At 40.7% G+C, this 22,138-nt stretch overlaps 2 protein-coding genes across 2 annotated transcripts; one reads left to right on the top strand and one right to left on the bottom strand.

Annotated features, from left to right (window-relative positions):
- LOC139638806 (kelch-like protein 33) lies at nt 1-8,456 on the bottom strand. The gene is made up of 7 exons (XM_071512836.1): nt 7,731-8,456; nt 7,583-7,700; nt 5,358-5,800; nt 3,308-3,550; nt 2,934-3,184; nt 1,494-1,664; nt 1-526 (listed from the first exon to the last, which is right to left on the bottom strand). Exons 1-7 carry the CDS (start codon nt 8,454-8,456, stop codon nt 1-3), a joined length of 2,478 nt encoding a protein of 825 aa, XP_071368937.1.
- Nucleotides 8,457-11,826: 3,370 nt separating this feature from the next.
- LOC139638803 (solute carrier family 12 member 3-like) lies at nt 11,827-22,099 on the top strand (the record flags this gene model as incomplete). The annotated part of the gene is made up of 14 exons (XM_071512832.1): nt 11,827-11,888; nt 13,667-13,876; nt 14,473-14,629; nt 15,879-16,013; nt 16,781-16,856; nt 17,434-17,529; nt 17,952-18,091; nt 18,753-18,863; nt 19,107-19,218; nt 20,062-20,192; nt 20,314-20,398; nt 21,135-21,292; nt 21,534-21,641; nt 21,948-22,099. Coding segments are annotated over exons 2-14 (1,655 nt in total), but the record flags the coding sequence as incomplete, so codon positions are not given.
- Nucleotides 22,100-22,138: the final 39 nt, after the last annotated feature.

Genomic DNA, 22,138 nt, shown 5'->3' with positions numbered 1-22,138 from the left:
CTAATCGTTCAGGACCTGGGGAAGCTGCAGCGAGCAAGCTGCCAGATCGGTGTACGGGTGCGGCATGGCGCCCAGCTTTTCCCAGCACCGCTCATGGGGGTCATAGCGGTGCACCCACTTGGTATCCCTCGCTGTGCTCACTAATGACCCGCCCACCAGGTACAACCGTCCGTCAAGTACAGTAGCCCCTGGCGACAGGTGAGGGCGAGGCAGGGCGGGGATGGAGGACCAGGAGTTATGGGTGGGGTCATACAACTCACACAGGAGCTGGTCTCCAAAGCCCATCCAGAGCGGCTGTAGCCCTCCAGCTACCAGTAACCCCCTCCCTATCGCTAACATGGTATGGCCCGCGCGTCCGACCCCCACAGTCATGGGCGCTCTGGGAGAACAGCCGCGGGAAGGACTATAGCGCCACAGAGAAGGGAGGCAGCGCTGGCGGGGGTCGCAGCCTCCGGAGATGTAGATCTGCCCGTCCAGCACAGCTGCAGCGTGGCCACAGAGAGCCGTCTCCAGAGGGCGGGCCGGCCTGGGGGGAAAGACCCAAGGTTACGAGTCAAGGCTGGGTTCCCAAAAGTGTCTTAGCTGTAAGATCACATTAGAACTCAGACATGCCTGCCCTTTTAGGTTTTTGGATGTATTTTGTAAATAGTCATAACCTCTGGCGATAATTAACATTGGCCACAAGAAACTTAGTCTGGAATATAGATTGTTGAAGATAGATTGTTGCATATAGACTAATGTGATGAGCATTGGTTATTAAGGTTTTGTTGATTGGACAGTAAAAGAATTATGGTCTGTTATTTCTGAGACTGCTGTTTCACATCTTATCATCACTCTACACTCAATTTTGGCATTTTGAAGATCCATTTCCTCAACACCATCCATGCCAGTGTTGGTCCTCAACTTGGCTGTCTCAACATAATTCAATAGACATGCTTAATTTCTGTGCTGTTTTTGACTGGGAACTGATCATTTAGGCACTAAAAATTGACCAATTTTGTGTTTAGATAATGCTTGTTAGTTAGCAAATCATAGTATCTGGTCAGCTAACCATCACTGTTGTAAACACATCATATTTGAACACAATCTAACATATATAGTAGAAGCTTGCGTTGATAGTGGCTGGTAGCATGTTGACATTAACATCACTGCATTGCTAAATTAGTCTGCTGGTTAGCTACGTACTAAAAAAGACAACTGTAGCTCTCAAGACAAGACAGTTAATAGAGCCAGTGTAACCTCAATTTGGAAAAATTCTCCCTTATCAGGCTATACTTTTATTTATCACATTACTGAATGGATCTACACTGACACCACAACAATCTTTTTCAGGCATCTCTAGCCCAGCTGTTATATGTTTAGCCATTATTTGCATATTTGTGTACAGCTCCAGTGAACCTCCTGATGGTGTCAGCAATGGTTGCTTGGAGATTTGTGACGCAGCTGCAAAGCCAAGGAGGTTTTATATTATCAAACCCTCTGTAGCTTTATACCTCCAGGTGTTTTCCTCAGGAGTGTAGTACTCTACGGCATCCAGGTATTGGCTGTCGTCACGGTTACCACCCAGAGCAAAGACCTTCCCTTCCAGACATACAGCGGAGAAGTAGTCCCTTTGACACAGCATGTCAGGGAGTCGCTCCCATTTACACTGGGCCAGGTCAAACCTGCAGGGAGTGAACAAGCTCTAAAGCAACCAGGGGTGTGAAGGAACACATTGCATGCAACAGGAATGCAGTAATTGGATTACAAAACATGATAATTCTGATTATTTACATTTTATGTAAAAGTCACAGTGATTATAGGCTATATGCTTTGGAAAATATAGGTCATGAGTTTCTTGGATTGAGTTGGGTTGGATTACTCAGAAAACCTAAGAAGAAAAAAAGAAGAGAAAAAATAAGAAGTTATGTACATTTACTTTTTCACATGTGGAATTAATAGCTGTGGAACAAATTGTTTGACTGCAAATGTATGTATTTTAGATGAAAAATGATGTTGGTAAACTGGAGGCTTTTGATGAACTGGATAAGTGGTGGGGCAATGCTTGCTCAAGAACAGGACCCACAGCTGTTGATGAGCACATATCAACAGGGATCAAACCTGTGAACGTTTGGTTATGGGAGGGTCTGTGTTAGCTACTCTCTAAGTGCAAATTATTTACATTTTAGCCATTTAGCTGACACTCTAACCCAGCAAGTGAGCAGGTTCAGGTTCAGCATCTTGCACAAGGAGCGAGGTTCCTCCCTGAGTACAGCTATACAAACAGTCAGTAAAAAAAAATTTGCAAATTTTATTTTTTCATGCAATTGTTCAGTGATGTTGTTTGGAAATGAATTCTTAATTTAAAGTCAGTAATGTATCCCAGAGGTGTGTTGGGTCACCCTGCCTTGAGGAGCTGCTATAGCATGAAAATAATTTAATTAGTTTGGGTTTAAATAGAGTTTTAGAGTCACATGGTCTAAATGCAGTTCCAGAGGCTTTATCATGCCAAGAACAAAAGTCTACACTGAAAACTTGTAATTGTTTGCTCAAAATGATATTGGCTAAGGGCAGCTTCAATACAAAAATATACTACCAGTCAAAAGTTTGGATACGCATGATTGAATGTACTATTTTTTTCCATGATCTGAAATCCATTTTGATCTAAAGGCTTATGCTTCAATGCTTGAAATTAGTTTTTTAGACAAATATAAATAGTAAAGTTGATGCCTGTGTGTGAATTTCTTTCCAAAGCCTTTATCTTCCCATCAAGGCAAGAATCTAAAATTTAAGATAGTTTTGATTTGTTGAACACTTGGTCACTTTGGTCACTACATAATTGCATTTGTGTTATTTCATAGTTTTGATGTCTTTACTATTATTGTAAAATGTGGAAAATAGTAAAGATAAAGATGGTTTGAATCCTAGCTGCTACCCACACACACAGACCCTACCTCACAGCAGACTTGAGGATATCCAGCGCTCCATAGTACTTGCGCCCTCCCAGGACGTACAGTTTGTTGTTGAGGATACAGACACAGTGTCTGAATCGGGCCGGTTCAGGGAGCTGGGCAAACGGCTTCCACTCGATGCTCCTAATTAGACCGGGTCCGCTGTGGAACCGCTGAGCCCACCACAAGGTCCGGCTGGGAACCCTCTTCATGAACTCCTCATCCACAGTGTCGCCGCCGACCAGAACCAGCACCTACACAGAGATAGGTGGCATCTCCATATCGTTAGTATTATTATTGTTATTAGTAGTAGTAGTAGAAGCAGCTGTAGTAGTAGTAGTAGTATTATCATATTCATCATCTTTAGTTACAGTCACCTGGTTCTGGGTGCGGGGTCGGCATTCAGGCCCTCTGTACTCCCCCTGCAGGAGGCTTCGGAGGGCCTCCGCCGCTCCGCTCCCCCCGGCGCTCCTGGACAGGAGGCCGCAGCTGAGGGCCTCCTGGAGCTCAGAGCGGCTGAGCAGCGGGAGACGAACCCGCAGGAGCAGGTCTGGGAGAGAGGGGAGTCTCTCCCTGCGGTTCTCCTCCACCCAGCTCACTACTGCCCTGAACACCACTATCTACACATGGAAAAGGGAAACACTTGAGAAATTCATATAGATTTACAGAGTTCCCACATTCACTTGGATATCGAATTTTCTGTGACTTTCTGGGTCTTGTTTGGTGGAATGCAAGGACTCAAAATGTTCATGTTTGGCATGCTGTAAGACATGGTATTGGTAAAAAATTAGACATGATAGAGGCTTCATTTATTATTCTTGATCTTGTCAAGTCAAGAAATCATGGTGAAGGCCATTCATTTGTTTTCAAAAACGGCCTTGTTTTATTTTTCACAAATGCACAGACTTTCAAGGGTTGTCTAGGCCCGTGAAAACCCTGGATTTATGTGTAAGAGTTTTGGTCAAGAGTTTTTGAGGATACAGTTTGTAAGGAATATGAGTGGCAGCAGCCTGGCGGTTGGAGATGTGGGCTTATGACTGGGAGGTTGCTGGTTCAAATGCTGGGGCCAGCTTTGGAAAAATGACTGTGCCCCTGTGCATGGCACTTAATTCTCAAATAACTCAATGCAGCTGCTCAGTGGCAAACAGTATTAGAGTGTGGTTGTGTTCCTAAGTTTGAATGTATATGACTGTGAAGCAGGGTGTTACTGAAAATGAGCATGCATGTTTAGTAAGGTTAAAAAGAAAGGAGTATAGGCATTAAATTCTCCAGAATAAAGTGTAGCACATACAGTATGACAGTATTTACTGTTGTCTTACAGGTGGGATCTTACTGCTTGCTGCTTTCCTAAACACTTACTCAAATTAGGGAATCATATAGCTGGGTAAATTCCAAATAAACAATGGAAAGAAGCTACCATTCCCTTAAATGAGTATGGCTACTGTTTGTAGATGGATATGACTGATGTATGAACCTTTTGATGTAGATATGATCACTCAAAATGTTTAACCATTCTTCAAAAGCACCAAGTTCAACAAATACCATTATGAATATGACACTAAGTATTTACTCATTTTGAGTGACTCAAATCTACACTGAAAGGTTTAGCTTATATTCATCTGCTATAACTAATGAAATAAAAATGAGAGAGATACATTTTTAACCCCTTATTTAACCAGCCAAACTGACTAAGCGCACATTCTTATTCATAGCAATGGCTTGAGGGAGTAGTTGCAGCAGGAGGGAGTGTTACATCCTCACACACACTTTTACACCTGGGAGCTGCTCAGTATCACCACGGTCCTGTACTGTTGGCCAGATGGCCAGTGCTTTGCTCAAGGGTACATCAGTGGTAGCTTTTGAGGGAGAGGGAAAGTGTGTTTCGTTCTCTTCTCCCACCCAATTCTCTTTTCCTGACCAGGCTGAGGGTTCAAAACGGAAACTTAACTGTCACAAAATAGGGAAGTTGCCTTTGCCTAACATCAGTGACAATAAAAAAAAAACCAACCAAACAAACAGAAACAAAATTAACACTGTTACCACTGCAACCACGGGGAGGGAGAAGGCAGGGTGTCAGTTTGCCTTGCAAATAGGACTGATATGAAGCTATGATGCATGATGCGAAACAATAAGAAAAGATGAGAATTGAAGAGATGACAAACAGATAAAGATGAACACAATACTGACAGACAGATGACACAATACTGCCCCACAAAGGCAAAAAGCAGGAACTACTTTTTGTGTGTTTTAAAGGTCAAGGACAGGACTGTGGTTTAGAATTCAAATCAAAATATTCTAACCTATAAATACTATTAAATGACATACAATCCACTTCTGTGCCAGCTGAGGGGCTGAGAGAGAAAAGAGGTATTAGAGGGGGGGCAAAAGTGCAAAAGGGGATGATCATCCACCCATCATGAAGATCACCTCGCTCTCTGCGCACAGCGAGTCCCTCTCCAGCAGCCTCTCCAGGACAGGACAGGGGAGATCCCTGAACTTCTCCCCCGCGGCGATGCCCTGGAAGTGGGCTAGGATGAACCGCTCAGCGGCTTGCCCCAGCTGGTTCAGCCCGTAGGCGTCGGCCAGCACCAGCACATCCAGACAGGTGCTGTCATCCATTCGCTCCTGCAGGAAGTCGATGCACAGTGAGAGCGCCCCCTGCAGCTGGAACTGAAACACTGCCTCTGTGAGCTCCCAAATCCGGCTCCAGCCCAGTTTGAGCTGGCCCGTGTAGATGAAGCCGAGGATGGACTCAATGACCCAGGACGCCACGCCGCGCAGGCACACCGCCTCTTCACCGGACTCCCGTAACCCTCCGCAGAGCAGAGCCCGGAAGTAGTCCCCACCCGCCGCTAATACCGCACGGTGTGCTGGGAGATACACAGAGAGAGAAAGAGAGAGAGAGAGAGACAGAGAGAGAGAGAGAGAGAGAGGGGGGCAGAGAGAACTTTTTCCTTCATATGTTTGTAACCATCACACACACACACACACACACAAACGACTCACCCACTTAGAGAAGATGATAAAACTGCAACTCTTGCCGCTAAATTTGTAACTGCCTAGAGAAATAAGTTAAATCAAAAAAAGACATTATATTGCAATTTATCATATGCCCTATCTTTAATGAATATTATTTTGTATATTATAAATGTATGTGTACAGTATGTATGTGTATATGGATATGAGTATGTATATGTTATTATTATTATTATTTTATTATATTTTTTTTATTTAAGAGTGTTGCTTTTAGTTCAGAATTGTTTATATTTGTGTGTATGTATTAATTATTATAATTAGCAATTGTATGTGCAGTAGTATAAAAGGAATGCTGATGTCGTCATTCACCAATATTCAATGTAAAAAAAAAAGGACTCATTATCGGTTGTAGAATCTATGCTATCAGTGTGACTTGCGATAGTGTCATGTGGGCTGGGCACCTTGTGTGTATGACACTTAAATAAACTAAATCAATCAATCAGTCTATCATCTTGTCTTAAATTCGTTGTATTTGTTGTTTTGTGGTTTTATGCTCTGGCAATATATACACATGTATGTCCTGCCAATAAAGCTCATTGAATTGAAAAATACAAAAATTGAAATTGACATTGAGAGAGAGAAAGAGAGGGGGTGAGAGTGAAAGACAGACAGACAGACTGTTAGATAGAATTCTGCGGTAAGGGTGGGACCAAGCCACAGACTGTGTTGTGACCCAGTGACTGCCGTGTGAACAATGCATTCTCAACTAATCCTCAGCATATCTCACACTGCAGACGAAACAAGTGCTGAGTCACTCATGAAGGAATATTATAGAATGTTCCTGAAAAGCCAAATGTCTCTGATCTCTTTCTAATTTACAGTCAGATCACCTAGGCCAGTGGATGTTTTCTGTACTTGTAAAAACACATAAAATCATATATCTTAAAGGAAAAATCCACCCTAAAACACTTTAACACTGATAATAAAAACGATTCTTGGCTAATTTTATTTTCCGGTGGCGTACTTTTCTTATTCACGCAAATAACCGGACAAACGCCGATGCTGTGATGTCACGTTGCAATATTTAAAGCGCAGAAAGTTCTTCTATTATGTAAAACGGTAAACGTCCTAACCCTAATGATAGAGCAAAAGCTTCTTTCTAGACTCGCCCTTTTGCACCGATGCTCAACAATCATACAGAGAGAAATCCATCGTAGAAGAGGAAGAGAGACCACAATAGACCAGAATGCAATGCAGCAATGAGCTATGTTGTATTTTAGTAAGCGGCATGATTCTCACGTTTTTCTTGAGTGGAAAAACTCTCTCTCTTGCTCTTACTATCACTATCAGTATCACTTTCTCCAGCTCCATGTAAAACCAACAGCTGAATGCAACAAGTTCAGGCCAGTTCTCTTGGGGCTGCTGGGAAATGTAGGAAATCACAAACTGAAGTAGAAATAGACGAGACAGGTTGAGGGAAAATGGGAACACCAAAAAAGTTACAGTATTTCATCACAAAGTAACTCCTGGAATGCATTGATCATGACAGATTGATGATGTATAACAGCAATTTTTCTTTAGACATTTAAAAAATTGTTGTTTTTTTTGCACTACTCTCCACAGCTCTCTCTCTCGCTCTACTCCACTCAACTCTGTCTTCCTCTGCCGTTCCCTACCTGGGTATCTCTCTCCGCTCTCTGCCTGTATCGTGATGTCACACCCCACTCCTCTCTCCCACATCTCCCTGATGACCGCCAGGCTGTTCTCTCTCTCCGTCGCCGCAGAGGCCACGACCTTTGAGGCCACGACCTTTGAGGCCACGACCTTTGAGGCACACAACTGACTCAGCCTCTCCATCCGTAGACACCTGCATGTGCTCAGCACCTCCTCCAGCACGGCCTCCTGACTCAAGTCCAAGGCCACATCGCCGCTGTACACAAAGTTCAAAACTGCCCTAAGCCCAACTCGGGTCACATGACATCCTATCGTCTCCGCTCCAAGCCCCGCTTCCTGTTCCGAACCAAAAAATGCCTGGGGCGTTCGACTGCCGGCTGCCAGCACAAGCCTGTGAGCTCGGAAGGTGTCGCCCTGGACGGGAATGGTGCAATCTAGGAGCAGCCCTTCGTCCCGGAGGCTCTGTAGGCCGGAGAAGAGGGAGTCGGAGTGTGAGGGGAGCATGTAAGAGAAGAGGTCTGGATCACGGTGGGGGAGAGGGGAGGGAGAATGGCGAAGCGGGTGACAAGCTTCAGGGTCGGGCGTGGGCTTTGAATCTGTATCTGTTTCGCTTTCCTGATGGAGAGGGAGAGTACTTGGCGTCCCTCTTCCCCCAACACCGTCTGTATCCCCTCTAGATCCCGCTTTCCCTACCGCTTTTCTTCTGGCCCCTACCCTTCCTTCTCCGCCTGCCCCTCTTCTTTCTACCCCACTTCTTCCTTCTCTTCCTCTCCCCGCTGTCTCGGGTGTTTGAGTCTGAAACTGGGCCATCCTGTTGTGGACAGAAACGTCCTTCTCCTGGTTCTCTCGCTCGTCTCGATGCGGACGACGAGACATCGTCCTGTCAGAGTGCAAGTGACAGATTGATTGGCTTTGTGAAAGAAAGACAGAAAGAAAGAAAGAAAGAAAGAAAGAAAGAAAGAAAGGAAGGAAGGAAGGAAGGAAGGAAGGAAGGAAGGAAGGAAGGAAGGAAGGAAGAAAGAAAAAGAAACGGGAGGGGGAGACGTGCATAAAAACAAAGAGAAAGATAAGGAAAGAGCAGGGATTGTCGGGAGGGGTAGTGTAAATATTCCTGGAAATGTCGTATCGTCATCCTACTTCCTTTCTTGACATCAAACACAAAAGACAGTCAATAGTAGATTCTCCCCATGACTTTATGCTTTCTAATTTTAGACTTCCCCTTCAAAAAGTACAGTAAACAATGTCAGTAGTGGGAACTGGCACTCCCAAGTTCACAAGTTTACAAGAGTTTACAAGCACGTTACTCACTCTCTTTAGCAATGCTACAAAAGTTGACTGTGTCAACACACAAATATTGCTATGTCCAATTTGTGGAAAATCACCCAATATCTGTAAAATATTGAAGTTTGTTACTTTGTCAACAAAGGACTTAAGCTACTTACTGCAGTATTTCACACCAGTAACACAATTTGTTTTATTCTTGTGCTATCAATCATGTTGTAACAGAAGTCTTCACACTTTTCAAATGGTTGATATCTCATTTTGGAACAAAACTCGACACAGTCACCTACCTTGCTGTTTCCTCTCGCAGTGTGGGCGACTGGGCGTAACAAGTGACTTTGAGCAGGGCACAAAGGCATTGTGGGCATGTAGGGTACAGGAGGCAATAGAGCAGGTCTAATTATAGATAGGTACTGGCACTGTGGAGAATACACTGCAAGAAGTATCCACCTTAACAAGGCAATCCACCTGGTATTGAGTCATAAAAGCTTGTTTTTCTTAAAACAAGTGGAAAATCTGACTCTGGGTTAAAATAACTTCACCTTTTTTCAATACAATTTCAAAATTCAACTGATAAAATCTTTATAGTAGTGGAGGGATCCTTCTTATTTCATGATATCGTCACTTCTCAGAAAATTGCTCAAGCAAGTGGAACTGCATTGGAAATTTGTGAAATTAACTCATTGGCAGAGTTTTCTCTTGTTTATAGATACATGAGATTTTAAGACACAAAACTGGATTAAATCGCTTGTTATGATGAATATTTTTTTGCAGTGTACAAGTCTCTGGAGAAGTTGTCCTTTTTGTGTAATGCTATTCTCCATATCTAAGTAGTAAAATGAACACTGGCTTTCCAGGCCCATAATAAAAATAATGATAATAAAAAATAATTATAATCTGCTACTACTGTATGTTATAAATAGTATATTTTATTACCCTTAAGCAATAAATTGTAGCATTTGAGGACTTGTGTAGCAGAATCCAAAGCATTAAAAACTGTGTGTGTGAGTGTGTGTGTGCGTGTGTGTGTGTGTGTGTGTGCATGTGTGTGTGTGTGTGTGTGTGTGTGTGTGTGCAGACAAGAGGGACCACATTATCTTTATTGTTCCTCCCTATCTATCCTGACTATCTGCTGCGTATTGTTTGGTCCACACGTTATGTTTAAAATTAGAAAATCATTAGCTAGTTTTTGAATAGATATTGATTGACATTGTGTCATTGTGTCTCTTTTGAAAGACACTTGATGCATGCAATGGTCTTGTTTTAGAGAGACAAGGCCCATTTGCAAGTGTGGGTGAGAGTAAATCTAAATAAATTAAAATCTAAATAAATCTAATTCAATTCTATTCTATTCTTTTCTAGAATAGAATAGAATAGAATAGAGGACATTATTTTTAGACAGGCCTTAGATCAAAAGGGAGGATGATGGAAAGTCCCTTCCTGTGCCTCATTATTGATGTAGTAAATATTGCATACACTCATAAGTCATCAATTCTGAGGGAAAAAAAAAGTAGGTTGAGTCAACTACTATCAACTTTTCTACTCATCCCTCATCATTTCTACTCATCCCTACAAATGTACACAGTCATCTAGCACACCCCAAACTACTGATTATGCAAAATAATAATGTCTTAAAAATAATTGAATAATAATTTTACAAGGATTAAGGGTTAAATGCCAGAAAAGATGATAAGGTGTGTTTTCCAAAAGTGTACACTGCAAACAATGTCCATCCTGACAAGTCATTTAAGTATGGAGTCTTAAAGTAGTAATCTGCGAGTTTCTTCTATTTTTTTAAATTTTGTTGGCATATTTGGTGCTAAGCGCTCGTTGCTGTGGTGTTTCTGTGCTTCTCTTTCCAGAGATCACCTGTCAATCAAACAGTGTGGGCGGGACTGTGAGACGTCTTTTTCCTTGGATTTTCTATTGATGAAGTTTGAGTTTCAGTTCGGTGTCGCTGTTTTCTTTTTCTGTTCAGCCGTGGTGGCTGTCGCTGCTCATGCTAACTCAGTTCTTCTTCTTCGGTTTATTCCAAACAAATCGGAAACATTAAACGCATCACTGCCTGTGTGGCAGAGGATTTTTCCCAGGAAAGAGCTACCAGACACCGCTGTTTAGAACAGCAAATGAGCTTTCATGAACTGGATATAGGTTGAATTGCTATTGTCTTATATCAATCAGCAAAGCAGACATGTATTCATGTTAAAATGTTGTGAATTATTAATTTAAAATCTTATTTTTTAAAAACAAGTGAAAAAATCTGCCACTGGGCTGAGAAAATTCCAGTGACTTCCATTGCGAATCAACTTGTTTCAATATTATTTTTCAGAACCAAGGGACACTTTCAAGTCAAGTTCATTTAGCCCTTCATCACAAGCAAGACTCAAAGGACTTTACAGAGAAAGAGCCTAACTAGATCTATAACTGATCATCTAATAATCAGATCATTGAACAGAATGATATAACATAAACGCAAAGAAGCACAAAGGACATAGATAGACAAAGATACACAATACCAAGTTTTAGCGAGACATAGCGAGCCGACCTATCCTACAACCTTAAACCCTCAGGGCATCCAAGGGAAAACCTTATTAGGAAAAAATGGAAGAAACCTTGGGCGGGTCAAGTACCAGTACATTAGTTGAGTGATCTGCCTAATTTCAACACGTTGTCACAACATTACTGACAGAAATGAAACTGCATCAGAAACAAGTGGAACTATCTGGAGTGTCAGTGGCATTTACAAAAAAACAACAAAAAACGTATTTTAAGAAAATTAAGATTGTAATTCTCACTCCGAGACTAAATGACTTGTTAAGATAGGGCATTTTTTGCAGTGTATTAAGGAGAAAGGGAGGATGAGATGTGCGTGTGTGTGTGGGAGGGAGGAAGATGGGAGGAGAGGATGTCACCTAGCCTACTTAAGGTATAAATTTCAACAGGAGTGGAGTCTCAATGTGAAATAAGTTAAGGAGCATAATCCATCTGATGACAGCCGCGTATTCATCTGGAATAGAAAGCAACTGCGTAAGTTCTCAAGACTACATTTTGTTTTAAATTAACTATCAAATAATAGGAATTTTATGTTTTCATGCACTGGGACCATATTAGGATGTTTTAACACCTTTAATATCTGTACTCTGAATGAATATCTATCTATCTATCTATCTATATAGATATAGATATATATATGTATATACATATATATAAATATCTACTGTATATGTCTTAGTCTGTTAGTTTTAAAAGTGTCTTTATTATCTCTTTATTCTCCATCCAATCAATGCATAGGAACTGATTGGTTTGAGGACCATTACATACTCTACAGGTAAAATCCCCAATCTCATTATTAACACTGTTATAAATTACATATTAGCCTAATTGCATTTGGGTAAAAATAGAGGTTCAATGACGCAATGGTAGCCTCTCAAGTCGACAAAAAGTTTTGATCTCTCAAGAAAGAAATTATAAATTCATAAGGAATTCTTACATACAAAATTACTTTTAAATCGTTTGTTATGATTATTAAATATTAGGCTAATTAGTCTACATTATTAATTTAGCCATTTGTCATTGTTTAAAATGTATGAATTATGAATTCATTTGGATCCTGCTGACATAAAAGGACTTCACATCATCACCTCAAGCCTGTCCCCCTCCCCCCCCCAGTTTCACACAGAGCAGAACACAATTGAACACAATTGAAAACAATGTCCATCTTAACAAGTAACAAGTCATTTTAGTCTCAATTTCAATCTTTAAATGTTATTTTCATAAAACAAATAAAAAAAAACGACAGTAGAGTGAGATAAGTCCACTTATTTCTAATGCTGTTTAACTTGTGTAAAGACTTTTATAGAGAAAAAGTGACAATTTGATGGAAGAAAATTCTTGAAAAATGAAACTACCTAACTCAACTGGCAGATGTTTTCACTTCATAAGACTCAATACTTGATCAAATGACTAAAAAGGAAGTTTCTTTGCAGTGCAGGCCTATAGGCCTAGGACAGTTTCGGTCCGAGGTAAATGTCAGCCCAAAGCCTTTTATGATAATAGTTTGCATTTCAGCGGCTCCGTGACCAACATTACTGGCCTCAAACCTATCAGTAAACATTTACCTACTGTAATGGAGCCACATGGTCATGGAGGAGGGCGAGCTGTTTACCAGTGTATACAGAGCTGTCCAGCCGGAATTAATGCAATTTAATCGGCACTTTCCATTGACCTATATGGTCCAGACCAAGTCAAGAGTGAGACCACAGCAAATCCAGTCCTATTTAATACCAAGACCATGTAAAAATATACTGTATATGCTGAAGGTGTTTCTTAAGACCAACAAACTGTAGATCTATCAGCAAATCTGCAGTGTAGCTACTATACTCTTTAACATCCAACTAATCAATGAACTGACTAATCAATAGGCCTATAGAAGTTGGACCATTAGCCTACATACACAGGCTTCTACATGTGAAAATAAACCAAACATCAATAAAAGTGAAGAAAATATTTGTATATTTTAGATTGGCGGGTAGAGTTGAGTCAACATCCGATATAGTGACCAAGAAAAGTCAAGAGTCAAAATAGGCAGGAGGCCAAGACAAGTCCAGGTCAAAATCATGGAAGAATTATACTGGTCTAGGCATGAGCCCGAGACAAGTCCAAGGTGTCAGAAAAGAGGTCTCAAGGACTACAGCCCTTCAAAGAGGATGATAGGGTCACGATTCACGCAGCCGGAAATGGGAAACAAGTCTGAATCAAATGGTGAAGCTGTTGCTCATAATTGGTTTACCCCTCATTTTCGAAAGGCACCACCACGTGCCAATGGGTCAGCGCACATCCAAACGTAGCGGGGCAGACCAGGAGGTTCTCCCCCACGTCCGCTTCTCTGCCAGCGAAGAAGGACCCCCCAGGTACTCGCCACACCGGTTTGACCAGTTCGACACCAGCGGGCAGCAGCAAGATGTCGCGCACCTCGAACTTCCGCCGACCATCGTCGTCTCCGACCTGGATGGAAGGTTAGCCTATTACTGCTCCATGTTTTTAAATTTCGTTTTTTTTTTTTCTGTTTTAGGTTCAGTGCAACTTTCTAATTCGATTACATTTTAGTCGGGTTTGATTAGTTATTAAACCTGTTCTTGTTTTAGTTTAAGTTTTTGCACTTAGCCTAATTAAGTTTTGTTTTTCGTTTGTCCTTTTTGTTTAAGGGTGTTTGCTTCATCATTCATGTTTTTTTTGTTGTTGTTGTTATTGTTTTTTGTTGTTGTTTCTTTTACATATATGAATTCCATTAAATTGGGGAGAATAATTTGACGTCATTCTTGCTCTCTCTACATTGGAGAATGAATCCAAATGAAAACTAAAAAAAAAAAAAAACATCAGAATTTTTATCTTCACTTTTATTTCATGTTTCATTTTCCTGTTAGTTTTTTTTTTTAGATCATTGTTGAATTATTTTTTGCCATTATTAGATAGTTCAGTAAAGAGACACATGACATGAGGCGGGATGTCAGGGTTAAACGGTAATCACCTTGGCCCACTTAGCCACCAGGACGCTTCCCTTTTAACGTTTTTTTTTGTTGGTAATAACTTTGCTCGGACATCCTGCCCACAGAGCGTCAGAGCTCCGGGACTCGAGGCAGGAGTTGCGGAGATCTTCCATCTACAGCACGATGGACCTGGTGCCACAGCTGGACCTGTACGCCAACTCACTCCAGGGCCGGCAGTCCAGGAGCAGGCCTTCTCTGGGGGCTCTCCGCAGAGCGTTTGATGTAGGTGCTCACCGCTGGCCTCCACAGCTCAAACTGCCTTAACTCACTACTCAAACTGTTACTTTGGTTTATAGATTCCCAAATTCATTTTGGGCATTTTATTTAGTGTGTTGATTTGTTTTTTGGTAACTGCAAGGGTGTAAACTGAAAGTAGATAAACATGAACTTTATACTGTATCCCTTGTGCTTTATTGTCTTGCAGAAAGTCTGTTCAATTGGTATGCAGGTCTTTGAAAGCAATAAGAGTATAGATACACTGTAAAAAAAACCTAGGCATTTCAGCTAAAAAACAGGTTTCCGTGCTGCCTTGATATTGCAAATTTACTAAAATAGAAGTAAATATTTGGGTCAAAGGTGGTCAGTTGTTCTAATGTGTTACACTCACTGAGTGAACTTAAGACAGTAACTATAACAACAGCAAATATCTGGTCATATTGACAAGCGCTTTTTAATTGAATAGATAGATAGATAGATAGATAGATAGATAGATAGATAACTTTATTGATCCCAGGAGGGAAATTGAATTGTCATAGCAGCCAAGATACATTAAAACACAGATAACAAGATACATTAAAACAGATAAGAACACAAGCGGCTATGATGACTAAGAAGAAGAGTGACTAAATGAATAAAGATATAAATACTTGACTACTAGTGAGGTTCATAAATAAGATGCAACAATGTATACCATAAAAGTGCATATTAAAAGTGCATATTAAAAGATAAATAAAGTCCAAAGTACTGTAGTAGCAGCAGATATTTTTCACCAGTGAGGTAGTTTTTAGTGTCAGTGGTTCTAAAATTTGCATTGGGGTTATAGGGATTGAACTGGATAGTAATTTTCATCATCATTATTTTTTTTTCATTTTTCTCAGAAATAGGCATATGATCCAGACTTCCTGTAACTTTATCCAAACAAGAAGAAGGAAGGGTTTCTGAGACATAACTCAAGTACAATGCATTCTGGGAAATCCGCCAATACACTAACAATGCTTCTTATTCAGCTGTCATATGCTCGGTTACTGAATGCTTGGTACACTGTTAGACTTATCATTTTAAGACACATTGACTCCTGATTGAACTTATGAAGCTGATGACTGTTAAGTTGAAACTGACAAACACATCTATATCCATTGCCTTCATGATGAAAGATGAGTCAGTTTTACTAAATTGTGCAATGAGTTCTTACAGTGTAACAAAATGATAAACCTCTCCAACTTTCCCTTTTTGTGTACTATCTATTTGTCAGGATGCGGACTCGGGGAACCACACAGATGAGTCTGGAGTTAGCAGTCTAGCGGTCATAGATGGAGGAAATGAAGAGTCACCGGGTCCGCAGGTGGAGAAAGCCCCTGTGCGATTCGGCTGGGTGACTGGAGTCATGGTGAGAGAGGAATGTGTGTAGTGGCCTACACATGTTGGGACGCAAGCATGCACACGCACATACGGACAAGAAAATCATACTGCGATTATTTTAATTAATTATTTGAATTCTGTGGTGGAAAGAATGCTCAAGTGGAAGTACTGTTACTTAAGTAGAAGTTAAAGTGCTTGTGTAAAAATCTATTGAAGTAAAAGTAAAAAGTAGCTAATTTAAAAAAAAGTAAAAGTTACCGAGTTATCGTTTAGAAAAGAGAAAGTTGTTACATGTGATCATTTACATGCAATTCTAACATGATGCCAGAGTTCAAACTCTTTTAATTGGAAATTTTGGAATTTAAAGTGCACAAAGTAAAGCCAGATTCCTCTTCTCTTCTTTGCTGACTGACTGTTCACTGCAAATGGCTCCACAATTTGTCAATTTATATTGGTCCAGTTTCTGATGCTTATGGAGAGCCACAAAATCTGTACTCTGTAATAGATGTGATTTAAAATGTACAATACTTCATTAAAATTGGGTTAGTAGACAAAAGTAGACAAAAAAGCTACTCCATTACAGTGATGTGAGTAAATGTAATTAGTTACTTCCACCCTTGATTACAGTGTCATACACATCACAAAACTCATAACACACATTCAGTGATCGTCTGTGATAGATCCATACCTGGCAACATGCACACACACACACACACACACACACACACACACACACACACACACAGACTCACATTCCTGTCTTAGTGAGTTCTGATTATTGATTAATTGCCACAGATCCGCTGTATGCTGAATATTTGGGGAGTCATCCTGTTTCTCCGCCTGTCGTGGATCACCTCTCAAGCGGGCATCTGTGAGTTATCACTTTATTCACTTCCATTCATGCGAACCCTCCATTCCTTTGTTTTCTCACTACAGTGCTCCCTCGCTTCTGTTTATCCCTCTTATCTATGACCTTCATAACTATGTCTGACACATTATGTTCCTAGAAAATAGTGTGTGCAGTGCATGTACATCCCAAGTAGAATTTTACCTGAAGGTCAGGGTACTGAAGTCAAGGCATGAAAGGGAAAATATTATTCCCATATTAGGTTGAAACGCTGCACAAGAAACCCCGATTCTTTGTTCCTTTATTCAGTATGTTGCCACATATATTGCGGTTATATCTGAGAAACAAATGCATGTCCATTTAAATCCAGTTATATTTTCCTGTGTGAAAATTCACAGCTGAGACAATACAACAAATTTTCCTCCATTTTATTACAGTGAGTAGATGCTGCTCAGTGAAGAACAGACATGAACAGACATGCAGAGCAGAAAATTATTGTTCTCAGTTCTCAGGTGTAGAGGAGTGAAGTGTCTTCCCTTCTACAAAAAGAAAAAATAAAGATGATTATATTACTGGTGAATGTCTTCCCTCCTCCCATCAGTGTTGACTTGGCTTATTATCCTGATGTCTGTGTTGGTGACCTCGGTGACCGCCCTCTCCGTCTCCGCCATCGCCACCAACGGCAGGGTCGTTTCAGGTCAGTGACATTGTGTGTCTGGGGGACTATGCAAAACATTTTTTTTTATTATTTTTTATTTTCAATTCCAGTTTTAGTATTTTGGTATAACCTTTAATGGAATAATGATAGAAGTTCAGAACAGGTAATACAAACAATAAATCATAAATTGTTTTATTTTATTATTTATTCACATGAATTTTTCAGTTGGTGTTCAGTAAAAGTTGCCAAAAATTGTTTGCCCAAAAAATCATTCTCTTTTTTTTCCCATGCACATAAACAAAAAGACAAACATGTCACCTATGCTTTTATTTTATTTTAGTTTATTTTACAAGTAGAGTTTATTTTACAAGTAGACCATTATCTAGTTTTCATCTTAGTCTGAGTTCACAATAATAACCTTGCTTCTACTCCACTCCTCTTTGGTCCAACATAATGTTCAGGTGGCGCTTACTTCATGATTTCCCGGACGCTGGGTCCTGAGATGGGCGGGCCTATTGGGGTGGTGTTCTCCTTTGCCAACGCCCTGGCTTGTGCCCTCAACACCGTTGGCTTTGCAGAGACCGTCCGCGATCTGCTTCAGGTTCGACTGTACTAATGCCTCTAAGACAACTGTGCTGAATCACCAGAATTTTGCTTTATCTTTCTCTTGACTCAGAAGACAAATTCTTGGCAGGGCATTAAGCCCCCAAGAAATAATACTTAGGTACTTTGTTTCAGTTAGATATTTTAGCTATTTACACACCTTTTATTTCACAAAATGTGACTAAAAGCTAAATACAACCCACACCCAACTTTTGGTATAAATTCAAACTGACAATCTCCTGGCTACTAGACCCTCAAGATAAATTCTTTAATTCCACTTTGACATACTTGGAAGATATAAAAGATTTATTTAAAAAATGCAATATATCCAATTTGGGGGGAAAAAAACTAGGATTCATTAGTCAGTATTTCAAAACCACAGATAATTCTGCCCTCAAAATCATGACTATTAAGTAAGCAAAGGTCTTAAGATGACTCCTGACTTTAATGTTAACCCAAAATGTGTTCTACTTACATGTCAGCAATCATTTTGTAAGAGTAGGTGTTGATTCTTTTGAAAGGTGGTTGTCTCATTTTGGAATTAAACTTTTCATGCATCGGTAAGGCATGCAACTGAACACCAGCTGTGGTTCATGTTTGTGCTTGAATGATCTGATAGCGACTGGGTGTTCATTGGTTCACTGGTTGTGTTGATGTAGGAGTTTGATGTCGTCATGGTGGATGAAACCAATGACGTCCGCATCGTGGGTGTGATCACAGTGACTCTGCTTCTGCTCATTTCATTGGCTGGAATGGAGTGGGAGGCAAAGGTGAGCCTGTATCCTGATACACTCATTGTTTTTGCAGTGCTATTATTTCCTGGAGTTGTGGTAAACTCGTAGAGTATTGCACCTCTCTCTAACACCCACATGTCCTTTCTTCCTTCTGTCCACATCTCTCCGTCTCTTACTCGCTCTTTCTCCTGACTTTTCTTTCTCTCTTTCACTCTTCTCTCCTCTCTTGATTTCTTCTCTCTCCCTTTCTCTCCCTCTGTCTCTCCATGTCTCTCTCAGACCCAGATCGTGTTTTTCCTAGTTCTCATGGTCTCATTCACCAACTACTTTGTGGGCACAGTGATCCCTGCCAGTCCGGAGAAACAAGCCATGGGCATCTTTAGCTACCGCAGTGAGTTTTAGTTTCACAGCGCACACAATTGTTCTTTAATAAAGCAATCAATCATCCCCCGGAGGGCATTCTTTACCTGATAATGTGAAATAGATGATGCAATGGATGAGAGGTTCAGCTAAATGCTTACGGCAGCACCAAAGTACCTGTAATAGAACTTGAAATTGCCACACGGGTATTATGGCTTTCATATAACAGTTAGAAATGCCAATCATCACCCAAATCTTTAAAACCCCTCAGAACAAATTCATGTAGTCTAACCCCAACCCATATTTACAACTCATACTCATAATCCTTTCTCTTGACATCAAGTGATGTTCATGGCATTTTGTTTTGTTTTGTTTGCACACAAAAAAACGAAAGAAAACTGACTGCCGACTGCTTGGCTCAAACCTCCCGTACACTAATTTGTTTTTGCAGATCATTAACTTGCTCCTTGGTTACCAAAAGAGTTGGCACAGCAACAAGAGACTGGAGCGAGTCCTGAAACTATCCATCATGTATAATATTGCTCCAGGATTACCATTGAACAGTATGGCCAAGACAAGAGTTCATGACCAACTAAGATGATTGATATTACTTGTTGAGAAGACTAAGTGATTCAAAGTTTGTCTCCATAACAAAGTTATAACCTAATATCTAGACTTCCTTCGGCTGTGACACCATAGAAATCCCTTTGTCAAAGCCAACATATTTCACCAACATTTTAACAGTTTACACAGTATTTCATTATCAGGTTTTTAGGATTTTAACTCTTTGAACTTTAAAATAATAACAAAAGATGCCAGTATTAAAAAATCAAGTTTATGTGTGAACTGCAGTGGTTTCTGTCCCCTTGTCCAGGTGAGATTTTCATATCCAACCTGCTACCAGACCCGACAGGATCTGAAGGCAACTTCTTCCAGATGTTCGCCATTTTCTTCCCCTCTGCCATCGGCATCCTGTCTGGAGCCAACATCTCTGGAGACCTCAAGGTATGACAAGGAAGAAAGACGGCACAGAGAGATATTTTTTCACATTGGATGTTTGTGTTTTCATGAGGACTATTTTAATTTTGACTCATGATTATGTATTTTTACTTTGAACGTTTTGCAGGACCCAGCAACTGCTATCCCCAAAGGAACTCTCATGGCCATTTTCTGGACGACAGTGAGCTATCTGGCTGTTTCTGCAACTGTTGGTGAGCTTCTCGCTTGATGTGCTTTTGTTTTCTCTAGAGTGTCACAACTAACAGGTAAAGAAGCCCGTGACTTGGAGCTTGTTCTGGACTGGCTGGGAAAATCTGGGCAAGGAAAATGAATGAGTAATGCTGATCCCTTTCTCAACAGCTACTGTTGACGTGTCTTTTTTTTAAAGGTCTTTTTTACTCTGATTGGAAAAATTATTTTAGGTTTTAGTAGAGCACATGTTCTCAACGCAATAGGCGATGGTACACATTTATTGAACCCTCTCAGATGCACATACTCTCTGCAGCGATTCAGTCCATGATTTTTCAGTTGCTAGTTTAAGATAATGTGAACTGGACTGGCCTGGCTATTTGTTTGCATAATTAAAGACGAGTGAAGTGCTTTGAGCAGGGGAAAGGCGTGTCATTTCTGATGGAGTGGCTCAGATCATGCACATCATGCTATAAAAACATATTTATTGTAGAAAAAATATCAAATGTCAAAGACAGAGATGAAAGTTTAAGCACCAATTCTGTATTTGAAAAAATAAATAAATAAATAAAGTTAGGTGCAGTAAGGGGAGGCTGTCAATAGGGGGAGCTGTCGTGCACCCAGCACCCGTACATCCAACGTCTATGATCCCTACCTCCAGGGGTGCTGTTGTTGTGTTGCTGAGAATTTGCCTACAGGGATCGGTATAGTGTCACATTACATCATTATTTTGACGTCTGCCTCTTCCCTCTCCTCCAGGCTCATGCGTGGTGCGGGACGCCTCGGGCAGGCTGAGTGACGGTCTGACTGGGAACTTCACCGAAGGCTGTGTGGGAGTGGGATGCAGTCTGGGCTGGAACTTCACACAGTGCATCGAATCACAGTCTTGTGGATTTGGTCTGGCTAACAACTTAAAGGTACCATTGCATCCAATTATATAAGGCCTTCTGCTTACAATTACTTTTAAATAGTATGGGTGGCTCCACTGGGAACAAACCACAATTTTCCCTGAAGTTGGGTGATCGTTGATATTTATGCCGATGTTTATTATCATCGTATGTCACATAAAATGTACTTTACGGTTTCACACATTCTTAATGCAAATTAAGAATGCCACAATACACAAAAGAGTCATTTGTCTGTGTGAAATCCTAACAGGTACTCGGCCAAGTTTCAGGTTTCTACTACCTCATCACTGCTGGTGTCTTTGCAGCCAGCTTGTCGTCCGCCCTCGCCTTCCTCGTCTCCGCCCCGAAAGTCTTTCAGGTGAGAAACGACAGCCACACCCCAGCATCAAGAATTTGCATCACACTTTTTTTCTTTTTTTAAACAAAGTTACAAAGTGCTGCAAAAGAAAAAGGAACAAAACAAAAATGAGCAGTCATCTTTAAAATTAGCTGCACTGCTGGTTCTATTGAGGGACTCTCACCAAAATTCAAAAATGACTTGAAACTTTTAAACGTAGCTTCTAGAAAGAGTAAAAATCTATTAACAGTATTAATAAGTGTAGTAAGTCTGATATGACGTGCATTTTTTGTTTTGTGAGCTCATATTTACCGCCTCATCTGTCAGTGTCTGTGCAGAGACAACATATACCCGTACATTGGATTCTTTGCAAAGGGTTATGGGAAAAATGATGAGCCTCTCCGGGCGTATCTACTCTGCTACTTCATTGCTTTGGCCTTCATTCTGATCGGTAGGTGTGATATAACACTGATGTCTAGGTTTCATTATTAGAATTGATTGATTGATTCATTGACAGA

This window comes from Centroberyx affinis, unplaced genomic scaffold, assembly GCF_046629955.1.
Source record: "Centroberyx affinis isolate AG114_WGS23_722 - 3 ecotype Tasmania unplaced genomic scaffold, CSIRO-AGI_Caff_v1 ptg006572l_1, whole genome shotgun sequence".
NCBI classification, from domain to species: domain Eukaryota; kingdom Metazoa; phylum Chordata; class Actinopteri; order Beryciformes; family Berycidae; genus Centroberyx; species Centroberyx affinis.
This window is presented reverse-complemented; position numbering and strand designations above follow the sequence as displayed.